Here is a 16,828-nt window from a genome sequence, read left to right as displayed (position 1 = left end):
TTCATCATACACTTACGACTTGTGACTTCTTGCAAACAACTACCAACCTACACGAAGTATATGTTCAAAAATTTAAGGATCAAAGAAGGAAGACCGACTGATTACAGTTAATGGAAAATCAGGAGCAAGGTTATTTGTCCTGTTACGGAAAAGAAGACAATGAAACTAAAATTAGTTAAGGTGAAACCCTGTATGAATCTGTCTACGTGTAGGTAATTTTAAGAAAGAAATCAGTAACTTATTGGACTCAAAAACTAAGAAAAGAAGTTTCCAAAAACAAACAGATATTACACAGATTTATCATATATTAAACATATTTTCACAACACAGTATCCTCAATTTACTCATTACATTTCGACCCTTATTTCCAGATGTTGAGCAGTCCCTCTAAGCAGTATGCATCTATAATAACTTTTTATTCATTTATTTTTTAAAATATAACGTCAAACGAAGATGTACCGAGACTGAAGGAAACTACGATGATGAGTGGATGATAACAGTGGAATGAAGTACGTGGTAGGAAACGGGAGAACTCCGAGAAAGCCCACGCACGCGGTGTCTGTCTAGCACAAAATTTACTTGATGCGGGCTGGAATCTAACCACAGTCATCACGCATAAGAGGCGAATGCTCTACCACTGAGACAGCGTAAGCGCTTTATTATTATTATTATTATTATTATTATTATTATTATTATTATTATTATTATTGATCCAGAGCAGTTGTATGTTCTACACTTTTAACTCTAAAATTTACCCTCGAATATAATTAAAGGAAGGATATAAAGAAAACAAACCAAGATCGTTCCTGAAGATTATATTGCATCACGTGAGACTTAAAACTGCTTCGTTTAAAAGCTAAGTAGGAAACTTTGTAACTAGGCTTCAAAATACAAGTATCGCTCAAACAGGGTCTATACGTCAAAATACTACTAACTGACGCTGTGCAGGATATTGTAAGCTACATTTTATGAACGCAAGGATATATGAGAATCCGTGTTTTTTTTTTTTTTTTTTTTTTTTTTTTTGAAATCGCCTTCATAATTACCATTCATCTTACTGTGTGTATTTATTGAACATAATTTTACTTTGTAGCAACTAATTGCAATCTGTGATGTGGTTAGAAAAGAGAGATTATAATTTCGAAGATTACAGCTGAATGTTCGTATACTCAAAGTGCGCTTAACGGTTGATGAAGGCGTACTTTTGTGAAATAGTAACATGGGAATAGAAAGAACGTGTGTCTTTTGAAATTCTTAAGTTTGAAACAAGTAAACCTCTTATACTTGTTAACTCTTCACTTCGCTTCACTTTAGAATGTGTTAATAAAAATGAAACTGAAATGAAATCTTTCAGTTTAACTTGCCACGATTATGCCCTTAAGACTGAGAGAAACTAATGATCACGGCAAGTGACACACAATCATAGTCAACGTTTTGCGAATAAAATCAGAAAAATAAACACACTGCTGAACAAGACTGCACTTATTTAATATAAAAACACATTTACACGTGACGTTTCGATCTTCTAGCCAAGATCCTCATCAGACGTACACTGATGAGGATCTTGGCTAGAAGATCGAAACGTCACGTGTAAATGTGTTTTTATATTAAATAAGTGCAGTCTTGTTCAGCAGTGTGTTTATTTTTTTACGGCAAGTGAATGATGGAAAAATCGGTAGAATGAGGACATTGGAACAAACCGAAGTATCCCGAGAAAATCCATAGACATGATGATGTTCACAAGATCGAACCAGAGACCCCACGCACCAAAGTCAAGCCCTCTACCACTCAGCACAGTGCTCCCATGCGAATAAAAATAGAAGACAGAGATAAGCACTAAAGGGCCTAAATAAGCAATACTGGAAAAGTGCAAGAAGATTCAAATATTTACCAACAATGTCTCAGTCTGAATAGTGAATGGAGGAAAGATAAAATGCATGTGAAAAACACGTATTATTTACGGAAACTCCATAAATATAATACACGAGGTGAATAAATTTACGTATTTCCACATAAGGACGAATGAAACAAACTACGATATAATAAGTACAAAAAAGAAGGGAAATACAGGTCACAATTTCCTACAAACACTTTTATTATTATTAGGCCTAATACCGTATAATGAAAGTTAAGAATATATAAAATTATAATGCTTGCTGCTGTATTATACGAGGGCCGCTGAAAAAATTTCTGCAAACTACTACCAATAAGCCGTTAATGTTCAACTATTACACAATTCGGAAGAATGGACGTTTTTATGCTTAAATTATCTTTGATTGTTAGTTTACGCTTTTTCTCTTCTTTTTCAAAGCAGTTTGAAGTAGCTGTTTTGTGTGAGACATGGAAACTTCTCATGTGCACTTTCGGCCAAAGATTTTTTTATGATTTCAAATGTAGTTCAACACAGAAGCAATATATCGAACTACTTCATTTCGCTTTTCGGGATGAAGCATCATACAATAAGACTGTGTACAATTGGTTTTATGAATCCAGTGTGGTCGCATATTTCTCAGTGATGAACTTTGTGAAGGTTGTCCATTCACGTCTATTGTTACCAGTAATGACTGATACACTGGGAGATTCAGGCATCCTTGAACAGTAACATAAAAGCAATACCTGTGATTCTGCATAATCGACTGAACATCGGGAACTTTCAACCCGTTAGATCACATATAAGCTCATTGAAACTCAAAAGCAGGTTCATACTAACGAAATGTAAAGAAATGCTCAAAACATTCAACCAAGTTAAGTTAAATTTGGTATACTATCGTTACAAGGGGCGAAACTTGGATCTATTTATACGATCCCGAAATTAAACAGCAATCCACTGTTTGAGTATTTCAAAGTGAGCCGATACCAACAAAAATTGGTCATTCGAGAGTACTGTCCAGCAAATGACTGCCTGTTTCTTCCGTTATACTGGACATGTGACAACCATACTTTAGAATATTAAAGGACTAAATGCTGAGTGGTATACAACAATTTGTTTGCCAGAGGTCATCAATGAATTGTGTAAAATTAATCAAAATTGTTGCATCATTCTTCACCACAACGCCAATATCTTCTCAGCATACCAAATTGTTGGATTTTGTCCAGTGAAAATGTCGAATTAATGATTTATTGTCCGTACTCATCTATCACTTCGTTCCCACACATGAAAAACAGGATGCGTGGTGCGAGATTTGTGTCGCCTGAAGCAGCAGTTAACGCACTTCGAACGGCGATTTCTGAGGTAACAAGCTCAGAGTGATAAAATACTTTCAGAATAGGTATGAGCGTAAAAGAATTATCAATCAAAAATAATAAAGGCATTTCTAGAATTGCACATAACTTTCTTCATACTGATCGTAGAAACTTTTCCAACAGCCCTCGTATGTCTTTCAGAGTCGAATGTCAGTAAAGTTTGAGGTGTTTATGAAAGTATTGCTGAATGGCATACTGGATTTTAAAAAAATCGTAGGATTTTATAATAGCTCAAGATATCTCCAAATATGATATGGATATGGGCGTTAAAATTGTGTGTCACGCCTCTAGCATGAAAAGTGGGCCTGAACTGTACGAAGTTCTAGTTGGAAAGGATTAGGAGTAAAACACCTTCCAGTAGATCAAAAAGAGGGGAGACAATATTGTTAAGATGGATTCCAGTAAGTGCGAAACAATAATCTTGGCTGATGGAATAACACACGAATTTTACCGCTGAATCAATGGAGACATTATTTCAAATTTCTCGCTTAGGGATAGACTTATGCTACTTTATCGTTGTTCGGTGTCTGTTAATGTCTAGTGTAAAAATATTAAATATATTATATTATGGATGACTTTATCGCTAATAGGATATGATACAATATGATCAGTTTTCTGTGACTACGGAACCTCAGGTTTCTGAAGATGCAGTTAGTCTTTGTAAATCATTATCGACAGATATTTGCGAATCAAACATGTGAATGGCAATAAAAATCTTGTCTTGATTGTTTCTGAATAATAATAATAATAATAATAATAATAATAATAATAATAATAATAATAATAATAATAATAATAATAATAATAATAAAGAAGGTTGTAGTGCTTTATCTAATATAGCTATAAAGTTAGTTATCAATCACGTCTTTCAATTTATAAATTCTCATCATGCATTTTTCGTCTGCTATGACGACATGGACACGGTTTATTCTCTTTTCATAAGCTAATCCTCGTTATTCCATTAATGTTCCCAAGTATAGGATTTTAAAATTGTCACTATTCCGCAATTACTTTAATTCTCAAAACAGGCATGTTTGACGCAAGTTTAAATATTTCTCTAGCTTAATTTAACATATAAGAAATTATTATATACTCTTTTCACCATATTCTGAGATATTAAAATAACTGTTCCTTTTACCTCACTAAGTTAGGAAGCCATGGCGTCATGTATTCCAAACACAAATGTTTTAACTCGATATTGGATACTCTGAATCCCTGAATACATTCTTCCAAGAATTCCAACGTCAGGTGAGGTTCATTATGCGCTAACTTCTCACTCACAGATTTAATGAAGATTGTATTGTTGGACGGAATACATAATCCTGTAAAAGATAAACAACGGTAGCTGAAATCTTTTGCAATTATAAAAATATCAATTATGCTTAATTAAGGAATCGTAAAAACAAACAAACAAACAAACAAACAAAAAAAAAAAACTGGTAGCATTGAAATATATCCTTTCACTACGACATTTAATTTCTCGTAGGCAAATTCATGAACTAGGTGTACTGAAGATAACCACTCGTCTACTTCTGATTACAATGTCTAAGTCCTTACACTTGCTTACAATCAGCACCATTTCACTTTAGCATCATTAAATGAAGGATGGAACTACAATATATCTGGGAACTTGCGAGAACAGAACTATTCAGTTATCTTCGGCAATCCCCCATTTGCAATTACAAACAGTCAAGTGTTCCCAAATTTATTAACTGAGATTATACATTTTCACGATAAATTTTTAATTATTTCTAATTTAAAATGCACTACTATATGTTCTTTAACGAATTAAGATTATGTTATATATATATATATATATATATATATATATATATATTTGTATACGTATTAAGATTATGTTATATACGTATATTTGTGTATTTAGTTTTACTTCTTGAGAAAAACCTCTTTTCCGATTTGTTAAGTCCTCCGTAACGCATCACAGATTTGTCATGAGAACTTTTTGCTAATTCAATTCTCAATACGTTTTTGAGTGCTTATTGGTTTAAGCGACATGAAAAACGTTTAAATATTACTTAAATCGAACTCGCTCATCTTTGACACTTCTCTAAGCTGAAGTGTTTTCGAATAGTAGATAATCAACTTAAAGGGCTTTAAACCATTGATCTTTTCTAAAAACCAAACGTGCAATATTCGAACTGTAATAAGAACACGCTTGCGAAATAAACTCACTTTATTTAATATCGATTGCAATGTCAGAGGTTCTAAAGCTGTAAGAAAAGAGACCATATTAATCACCTAGGGCTACATGCTACACTGGATGTGCAAAAATGGTAAGGAAGAAGTCGAGTCGGAAACATTCCTCCCTAACATGTCTGGATAAAACACGCTTGTCTCTAAAGTCCTGCTTAGAAATACCCACGGAAACGACATTTATAAAATGGTATTACGCGTAATAAAAACCCGTGATATACGTAATTCTGAATACAATCACATAAACGTTGTGGCACTATTTAAATGAGTCTCTTAGCACGTTTCTCTCTCTCTCTCTCTCTCTCTCTCTCTCTCTCTCTCACACACACACACACACACACACACACACACACACACACACACACACACACAGAGAGAGAGAGACAGACAGACAGTCAGTCAGTCAGTCAGTCACTCACTCTCACTCTCACTCTCTCTCTTTCTCTCACTCACTCACTCACTCACTCACTCACTCTCTCTCTCTCTCTCTCTTCCTCTCTTTCTTTCTTTCTTTCTTTCTCTCTCTCTCTCTCTCTCTCTCTCTGTGTGTGTGTGTGTGTGTGTGTGTGTGTGTGATTTGAATGTAGTGATTTTTCATAAAGGCTCTGGATAAAGAATATTAAAGGATGTTGGTGTCTGATCAATATTTATTGAAGAATGGATTATAGAATGAGCTACGATTTTAGACAGCCATTTGTGATTCAAAACTGATTTGTATAATTCTAATGTAAATCTCTTTACAATAGTAAATTATATTAAAATAATTATTTACTTTTAAATAGTATTGGTATTCAAAATAGTTAGTTCCAATCGTTCCAGTATTTGTTTTCCGAATACAACTGAACATGAATGATTCGACAGATTATTCTGAACAATATTAAAATGCATATAACGAATTTAAATTGTCATTTTCTGCCAATTCACTTAGTTTTAGAAATTATTGTCAAAGTATATGTAATATTAACTCTACTTCTTATTAAATCTACTTGTTTTATCCATACTCTAACATTTCTAACAAGATCGATATTAGGCTTAAAATTTCTTTAGAGTACCAGTATAGTGTAAACAGTTACAATTTTCATACCTGCAGTTTCTAAAAGTTGTCCTTCAATTTTCAGGTCAAATGTAGCAGTTAGAGCACAAAGTTGATTGTAAGCAGCAGTTCGTAAAACAGGATCGGACGAACCCAAATTCAGAAGAGCCATATTTAGCAGCGTACCAGGAACATCTTTAGGTCGGATCTTTTGATGAACAGTTACTGAATCCTAATGATAAAATGTACTATATAAAACACTATTACTTTACATTGGAAATTTACAACATTTTACAGCTGTTTGCTTTTTTTTCTTTCTTACTAATAGTTTGTAAAATCTATTGACACCAAAAACGCCACAAAATGAAATCAAAAATTAATTGGATACAGATTTTTGTGTATTGGTGCGCTTAACTTCTCTTAAAGCACCTAATATACGTTGTTCTATACAAATACAAAATGGTTATTCACACTGAGAACTGAAAAACAAATTAACCATACTAATTTCCTAGCTGAAAAAGAAATTAACCACATTAAATTTCCTAACACTAAAAGCCTGAGTTGATTTATTCACTCTTTTGATACCCAATGAATAAACTTATACACCAAACAACAAATACTTTACTTTATTGGAAAGAACTCGAACCACGGTTTCAAATTATATACACACAAAATTATTGTGTCGCTGGTGATTCAATTGGCAAAATACTTCCCCAGTTTGTGGGAGATAACTATTCAAGTAAATGCGAATCTAAAGCACATTGTTCTGTGTCTCTGGCACCTAATGCACATTATTATGGTCAATCTAAAGCTATGAAACAGTGTTGTCAGAAAGAAGTACATTTTTCATTCACAGGGGGGCATAGTTTTCAGTTTTCATGAAACTTACGAAAATAGGTGGCAATACTGTAATACCCAAGTTGGACGATGAAACAAGATCTTTGGGTTGAAAGTTTATCTTCCTTCCTTTCTTTTTTCTTCTCAAAAAATGGAGCATACAGTATGAGATGTCGCTCGTCTTGCTACCTTCGTAGGAACTTTCTCTCGAGTGATTACTGACCAGTATGCTGCTGAGTAGTATGTAGCTTGTACGTTGGTTTTTGAAGGTAATGATTGAGTTATATCTGTGGCTTGCGTCTAAAAGGGCCAATATCACTTTTTGGCAAAAATGAGATGTTCGTCAAATTTTAATACCTATAAATGGATATTTTCCTTTTGCAAGAAAAGCAAATGTTAATATGAATGGTACATATTCCAAACTATTTCGTGTTGACATTTGCTCTTGTACAAGAAAACGTCCATTTATAGACGTTAAAATTGAAGAGTATTTCATTTTTGCTAAAAAGTGACATTGGCCCTTTTAGCCCCAGGCCACAGATATACATATATTATTTGCAGTATATTTCATCGTATCACTGATATACTCATGTCTTGTCATGTGATACTAGAATTGCAATTAAATACGCATTTGTAATGAACAGATTTAGTCACAGATGTCATATAGATAAACACAAATTGAATACAAGAACCTGTAGTGGTGTACACAATATTATAAAGGGAAGGTTCAACATCCTAAGTTCATATCGTATGCCACTGTTCTGTTCTGTACTAATGACAGAATTTCAGAGTGCTACACGGTAACGCGAGGAACACTGAATCTCTCTTCAACAATTAAAACGAAATCTTTCAGTTCAATGTTCCACGATTATGTCCTTTAAGCTAAGGGAGACAGATGATTAAGGCATTTAAATGATGATCAAAAAATTGGTGGAATGATGTGGTAGGAAATGGGAACACTCCAAGAAAACTTATGGATATTATGCTGTCCACTACATCTACAACAATAAAAACATACAACAATGGAAAGGACAAAATGTTGAAAAACTGTCCCCTTGAGATTCATAGATTATATCGTTCTGTACTATATGACAGAATTTCAGAACAAACAATAACGGAACAGGCATTGCCTTCTTGTACAACAATTAAAAAGTTACAACAGTGGAAAGAACAAAATGTCGAAAGAGTATCACCTTGAGATTAAATCGTTCTGTACTAAATGATAGAATTTCAGAATCCAAGAATGGGAGAGGCCTTGAATCTCTCTGCAACAATTATAAACTTACAACAACGGAGCGGACAAAATGTCGAAAACTTGTCACGCTGAAATTAATATATTACTTTGTCCTGTATTAAATGGAAGAATTGCAAAGCTGTAGAACAAATGATAACGGGAGACGCACCGAATTCCTCCAAAACAATTAAAACCTTACAATAATGGAAAGGTCAAAATGTCCAAAAATTGCCTCGTTTGGCTTCATAGATTACTTAGTTCTGTACTAAAAGCCAGAATTTCCGTCCTAAAACAAATAAGGTAAGAGGCATTGAATTTCTCTGCTATAGTGAGTTGTACTCAACAATGAACGAGTAAACACTTCGAAAATCCGTAAGGTGTAATTGATGCGTACGGTCATTATTCAAACAGACTGAGAGAAAAGAACATAATTCAGTACTCACATACGTTATAACCAGTTTCTTGTGCATAATAATTTACACTCCTAAGTTAGGGCGAGAACAACGGTTTTTTTTAAGCTCGACATGTCTCCCCTTTATGTATATGGTAAGTAGACAAGGAAAATATTATATTTCTATAATTATCAATAAGCCGCGTAAAGTTCTTTTGCTCACCACTATAGAATTCTCAACCTTCTGGAGATTTTTCTATAAGAATGAGTCATAAGATTTGTAATATTGGTATGCGTGAGCAGTTTGTGCCGTGTATGTGACCGAAGCACTGCTCGTCAAAGATGCTCGTAAGCATGAGTGCAGACAGCTGTAGTTTGTGCTCTAAAAGATAATGTAGAGCTACGTTCCCTGTATGAAGGATGAAGGTGCAACAAAGTCTAAGTCCGGAACTTTTATTTCACATGCTCGAACTAGGCCATAACGCTCGCTGCAAAAGCAACCGGAAACATTAATCGTGCGAAAAGTGAAGGGGCATCTAATCACAGCAGAGCAACACACAGTTCAAGAAATTTCACTCAGGCTGCAAGAACCTCCCGACCAGCCACGTTCAAATACGACGAAAATCGCGAACTGCTAGGGCGTGCGCCAGGCCATAGAATCAAATTCAGCGACAAATCTAGGAGGTTATCAGGTAAGCTTGATACCTGCGAGAGCGGTTTGTCATCTTCACGACACTAGAAGCATCCAGAGCTGCAGAAATGTGCCTCACGTATTAACTTCTGCTCAAGCACAGTGGAAATAGATGTGTGCAAGCGTTTCTTTATGTTAATAATAATGCGACGAAAAGTGTATATTCCGAAATCCGTAACGTATATAATCACTGGCTAAAAAGCTAGACATCGAAACTTGTGTGCCAGGCGTTTCTAACGTAAGACAATTCTTGCCTCTGATGGAATTATAAGAGGGCAATTCATGAGTTCGATTCGGGAGGTTAAACAATCAGTGACAATCTGTACTCCGAACAGCTGGAGTGGACTACGCTATTATGTGTCAAAAAAAATTCGGTATCGATGAACAGAGAGTGAGCCCTTCTGTAGGAAAACCAACGCAAAACCTCGTACTTCTCAAACGACCAGCAATAAACTTCAAAAGCTTGAGGGAATTTAACGATATCAAACATAACCGGATCTCGAACTCGCGGGTTATTACTTGTTTCAATCTATGGTTCATTTCATCCGCTCAATAATGATTCAACAATCACGATGAAACGGAAACTGCGGTGCAAAACTAGAAGGATAAGAACTTGTATCGGAGTGGAATGGAAGAACTAGTCCTACGAAGGGAGGCTTTGGATAATGCAACATGACTTTATCAAGCATTTCGAGTGTTAGGTAGCTTTTGTTTAACTTGAAGCATAGAGCATATTAATGACTAATATTGTGAAATTTTGACTCACGTATATGTAAAATTACTATTTTAACAAAATTCTATCGACCAGTTTTAATAATATAGGAGTATATACATTGTATCATAAACGAAGGAACAACAAAATATATGCACATTTTGTATATATATATATATATATATATATATATATATATATATATATATCTCAACATCTCAATTTCAGCTCAGTTTCTCATACTCCAAATATACTAATATATTAATGTTATCTTTAAAATGTTCCGAAAATAAGTATCTATTAACAATCTGCCTTCAATTATTGACGGACAGTTAGTTACTCCTTTCTAAGTGCACTATTATTGTTACAAAAATGCTTCTCTAGGGCGACTCGAATACCACAGTGCTGCTACCTAAAAAACCTTCTTTGATACATTCAATATAAACAGACATTAAACGTGCTTCTCTAGAGGATTATCCAATTGCAATGATGCAATTCTTATATCAACAGCTAACAAAACGGAGTAACAATATTTAACAAAATTAATTAGCTTACTTTGTGCTGAAGTGTAACGGTGATTCCCGCATATTTCTTGATTGGATACTTGAAGTGAACTAGAATCTAACAGTCATTCTTACAGAAAGAAAAAACTCATTTACGGAACTTATTTATTCAATCAACGCGTCTATACCGAATTTCCGATTATTATTATTCGAAGTAGTTATCAGTAACACGAACTCAGGATTCAGAAGTTAGATATCTGGGCTTTCGGCATCTATGGCCATGTTACCCCGTCACTTTTGAGGGATGACGTCCTTTTCGGCGAGCATACTATCCGGGAAAAGGAAAGGAAAAAAAGGACTGGGGAAGGAAGCAAGCAGCCTGGGACCTATATGTTGGGTACCATTCCGGCATTTGCCTGGTGTGAATGAGGAAAACCTGAGTTAGGATAGCTGGCCTGAAAAAGCTTTTTACACTTTTTCGACCGAGTGCCCCCACCGGGAATTGAACCCCGGGACCGCTCGCACCGAAAGCGAGAGGGTTAGCGACTACTCTACGCGAGGCCACAGGTACAAGAATTATCCGCAGCTGAGCATCCTTACACAAACTACACGACGAGATTTCCAACAAAACAAATCTCACTGCGATAAGGACTCGAATCTCGGTATGCCGCCGGGCGGACGCTCTACCAATTGAGCTACTGCAACCGATTAGTTTTCCGTTTCTACCGCTTTATTCCTTAATCCTTAATAGAGCCATCTGCGATTTCAAGAAGAAATTAACGTAATTGGATGTTTCAATTGCGGAAGCTTTCGAGTATAGTACAAGAAAAAATTGCATCTGGAGTATGAATCAGCAAATAAAGAACAATAATAAAGCGTGATAGTACGTAGAAATCGAGGCCTGCCAGCTGAGAAATTAATTTTCCTGTGTTACCCCATCATTGTTTTGTATGTGCTGATAGTGTAAACATTGTAAATTGTAAGATATGTTATTAGGGTACAGAGAATCTCTGGAAATTTGTCAAATACCTTGAGAGCACACTATACATCTATACATTTTCTTAATTGTGTGCTATAAATCTGAGACCATTTTGGCACTTCTACGCATGATAGAAGTACGTCAATCAATTTGGAAAATAGAATACAATAAAATGTCTGCGGAGAAGTAATGCCAACTCCCTCTGTAACAGTAGGCAACCTTGTTTTCATCTCGCATGTTTATTTCTATCAATATAAATACATTGTTTGTCGTTCTGCCAATACGAGAATCTTGTATTTCTTTGTGTGGCCAATTCTAAACTCAATCACTAAACTATCACTACATATTGTATATATGAGTGAGTATAACATAAAAATATTTAAATATTACTTACAGGCTGTGAAAGCTCCCAACGATTTCTTATATGAATAATGGCTTGCACAATACTATCACAGTCATTATGAATAAAGGACAGAGGCCCTGACTCATTGGCTATTGTGAGAGTAAACTGGTTGTCATCTACTAAACAAACTTCTTCAATTTCAGAAGCATAATAAACGTCGTTTAAAAGTACTGAATGTGACAGTACTTTCGTCTTTTCTGCTGATGTAATCTGGATAGCCGTTGGTCCCACCTACGGAGGAAAGAAAACAAAGTTTATCCTTCATGATCTTAGTATGTAAGAAACAATCAAACACATTAAAATCAATAAGTTCTTTTAACACATTAAAACTTAATTAATACGTATTTAACACGTAATTAATACCACCTTCTTCTATAAACTTTTATTTAAACGAAAAGAAATGAAATGAAATCTTGAGTTTTACGTCCCACGGTTATGCCGGTTAGGTTAAAGGAGACGGTGATAATGAGTAATGAATGAAATGGTGGAATGAAGAAAGTGGAAGGAAACGGGAGAACCCCGAGAAAACCCACGCACACGGTGTTTGTCCACCACAAAGTTCACTTGGCGGGAGCAGGGTTTGAACCCGAGACCCCTAGCACCAGAGGTGAACGCTCTACCACTGAGCCACCGCGGCCCTATTTAAAAGAAAAACAAATTGTGCTCTAATCAATGTAATTGTTAATCGAATATTTACAGTGATGTGGTGGCTCAGTGGTAGAGCGTTCACCTCTGGTGCATAGCGTCCCGGGTTCGATCTCAGCTCGTGCCAAGGGAACGTGTGGTCGACAAACATCGTGTGCGTAGGTTTTCTCGGGGTTCTCCCGTTTCCTCCCACTTTCTTCACTCCAGCATTTCATTCATTTTTTATTATCCTCATCTCGTTTAACCTAGCCGGCATAATCGTGGGACGTAAAACTTAAAAGATTTAATTTCATTTGTCAAATATTTACAAGTAGTATGAATCATGTGTGTCACTATTCGACCTATGGGGTTATCGTCGGAAGGGAACAAATAACGATAGAGACAACCCGCTACTTAACAGTTGTATCTTTCTAACATATACAATCTATAAATGAACGATTTGTTCATCCAGAATAAAAAATTATCAGTCATTATTGTTAACGAAAGACATATCTTTCACAGCCATATAAATTGATTTTTCTCTATTTTTTCGAGAGCTACGCATTAATCACCAAGTATCTCATTTTGTACAGTCTGATGTTATCTATCCACTAAATATGTGTTATCTTTGGACAATATACTTAAACTGAAGTTCCAGAGATTACCATAACTTCGGGCTAATCTCATCAACCATGTTCTGAACTGTCGTCTTCGTGTCATACTAAAGATCTTGATGAGGGTATACTTCGGCATCAATGGCATCGTTATTCTACAGAATCGATTCTTAAGTTCACAGAAAGAGTTCCCTTTAGTAGATTTTCTCAAAAACTACGGATGAAGATTTACACTCACCGTATCGTATTGTTTAACTCTATGAAATGTGTCAGTTGATGCATGTTTCATCTGGACATCTTCCTTTCCGCTAAACACTAATAATATTGTCGAATTTAGAAATATAAATGTAATTGTTAAAAGCAATTTTTGAGGAAAGAAAAAATATTTCTGATTTTCATTCTTTGTATTTAAAAAAAAAATCAGTTTAACGTCCCACGTTTATGCCCTTTAGGCTAAGGTAGACGATGATAAAAGTAACTGAATGATAATGGGAGAAATGGTGAAATGAGAATGTGGGAGGAAAAGAGAGTACCCGAGAAAACCAACGGACACGAAGTCCGCCACTAACTTGGGCGGGGATCGAACCAGGGAGCTCACGCATCAGAGGTCAGCGCTCTACCACTGAGCCACCGTGCCCCAGTCTCCTTATATTCTGAGTTGAGAATCTGGAGCCCCTTCTTGGGAAATCTTACTGAAATACGGTTTTAATATTTAGTCTCAATACGGTAAGAGTTGAAATGAAGTTACGAACAGAAAGATAAATTTTGGGAATAGAGGACTAAACTGAATAATATGAGCATGTATCTCCATAGTCACAAAACTAGTATACGGTAACGAAACACTGTAAACGTTAAATAAAAGGAAATTTTTCACTTTAATGTCCCTTAATCATCCGTCACCTTTAGGCTAAGGGAGACGGATGGTTAAGGCAAGTAAATGATTATGGAAGAATGGGTGGAATGAGAATGTGGGAGGAAACAGGAGTACCCCAAGAAAATCCATGTACACGATGTTGTCAACCAGAAATTTACTTGGCCGGGGATCGAGCCAGAGACCCTACGCACCACAGATAAATGCTCTACCATTCAGCCACTGTGTCCTCTAAAGTTAGATAAGATTTGTAATAGCAGAAGATATGCAAGAGAAAAAGCAAGGAAAACAATGTTTACAAAATCCTATATAGTCTTCAGTAGTACTTAGGCTCTAAATTAAAGAATTGACAGCTTACTTGTATTATATACAGGGCTCAAGCTGATCTAGTAGAGACTCGATAAACAGGAAGTTCACCGATATACGACATCAACACTTTAATACTGATATAAATTTAGAAATATAACAACTATAATTTTTGGCACATTTTAAGAACTTTAGCATTACCAGTATCTCATTATTTAGAATATTCTACATGGAAGATGTATACAATCATACAGAGTAACTTTAAAAGTAATTATGTGGAGGAAGAAGTGTGCAAAAAACCAAAGAAGTCTATGTTAATTTCTTGAAAGATACAGCGGCTTACGAAGAATTAGGAAATTTATATCTTTCAGACCTCTTATTCAATAAAATATACTTGGAAGTTATACTATTACGGCATTATGGAGCAAAATTAAATATAGTAGGCAAACAATGTGAAATCTAATGAGACATTCAGGACATCAGTCTGTGACTTTTCTTTTAAATGACTTTGACTTTAACAGTAATTCAGATGAAGCAGTAAGGGGTAAGTTGGTGGTAGAGTATTGAGTGAGGTAGGTAGGCGACTAATGTTAACACCGCCAAATTTAACAGTCCAACAAGCAGTACAAATTGCCACTAATACTGAAGAGACGAATGCAGAGTCACAAATGTTTCAAAGTAATCCGATATCCTTATGAACCAGTAAAGATAAAAATTGGTCTTTGTTCAACGACTATATACGAAAACTCTTCCACCGAATTTGCAGTTTAGAGCATCGTAGTCTATATACAGAGGGCAACAGTACTTCCGTATTTGATATTTATTTTATAGGGTATGGTCGCTAATTCAAATGGAGAGGACAGAATGAAAAATTCGTAGTGTAAAATTATAGTTCGTAGGATAACAAAAGAACTCCGAAGTCAGGTCTAGCTCAAAAGTAATTTGACTTATAATAGTAGATAGTAATATGTCTCAGGTAGTTGTGAATAAAGCTTTCGAAAAGACAGAAGACGTCATCTAGTAAAATGAACGTAAGTTGTAATATAATTGGTAATGAGATTGTATTTTCTTGAGAAAAAACTTTGAAAACTAAATTAAAAATAAAACTGTAATTTTATCTTCCTCCAGTGCCCTTCATGTACTTCAGCCTGATAACACAATTGCATGACCCTGCATTCCAACATGACCCTAACTGGATACTTTCCAAACTGGTTATGCATCAAATAACCCACAATGTAATAGTTTAGTTTGCGTTGTTTTAGACATTGCTTTTATTTTAGCACAGTGTACTCACTGGGGCAATTTTGTGTGCAAAGGAATCATTTCCTTTAATTATATAATACAACAATGCATTGTTCTCAGTTATCTCTTGGATCGTGGGATAATCTTCGCAAGGAGGACCCCAGGCTGCTCGCTGCAAATAGCTGAGCCAATAAGAGCACGCTTGCTTACGACGAAAGGATTAAAACTTTAACACTTTTAAGTATTTCAGAGTATGGTTCTCAATGAAAACTCTCTGGGTCTGAGATTCAGTGCAGAGTTCAGCCACTGCGGAAAACCGGAAGCAAGTATTGTGAAGCTAACTTTTATAGAACTAACATGTAGCGCAAACGTCCAGCCTGCACAAAAGTATAAACTAATATCGTGTTTTTTTTTTTTTTTCTTTTCTTTTTCTCTCTTTCTTCCTTGTGCCTTATAACCTGTAAGGTTACACATGTTATGTTAAAATTGAGTTTATATTAAATGAAAATTGCTAAGGTTTGATTTTTGCTTACAATTTTCCCATAACAATAAATATATATGTGCTATTCTTATGTTACTTTTCTATTAACAATATATATGTATGTAAAATTCTTATGTTACTTCTCTATCATATTTACTGCTGGCAATCTGGTAGTCATTTCCAATGTCTACAAAATTAGTGCGAACAGTATTGGAAGAATTAATTAAATATTTTGTATGGTGACTTTACCGGGAAACTTCTGAATATTCTTCATACCCACATGTCCATTTACATTCTAAATAATGTCCGTTCACGGGAATTATCTTGTCATCAGTAAAATACTGCCGTATCTTGTGTTCCTTCACCCAGGAATTCAGTGGTTGAAGGAAATATTGTTTTAGATTGTGTCTATTACCGAAAATTTCCCCAACACATACGGTTTTAATTCAG

General features: G+C 35.2%; 1 protein-coding gene across 4 annotated transcripts in view; it reads right to left on the bottom strand.

The window, feature by feature from the left end:
- Nf1 (neurofibromin 1) overlaps positions 1–16,828 on the bottom strand; it is a 234,845-nt gene that overhangs the window by 90,710 nt on the left and 127,307 nt on the right. For all 4 annotated transcript variants that reach the window (XM_081765704.1, XM_081765708.1, XM_081765706.1 and 1 more), the window contains 3 exons: positions 12,232–12,471; positions 6,542–6,722; positions 4,382–4,565 (listed from right to left, as the gene is read on the bottom strand). In XM_081765704.1, coding sequence (XP_081621830.1) covers positions 4,382–4,565; positions 6,542–6,722; positions 12,232–12,471 — 605 coding nt within the window. The remainder of the gene's footprint in view (positions 1–4,381; positions 4,566–6,541; positions 6,723–12,231; positions 12,472–16,828) is intronic.

The sequence above is a fragment of the Thermobia domestica genome, chromosome 7 (assembly GCF_964235325.1).
Source record: "Thermobia domestica chromosome 7, izTheDome1.hap1.1, whole genome shotgun sequence".
In the NCBI taxonomy this organism is placed as follows: Eukaryota; Metazoa; Arthropoda; class Insecta; order Zygentoma; family Lepismatidae; genus Thermobia; species Thermobia domestica.
This window is presented reverse-complemented; position numbering and strand designations above follow the sequence as displayed.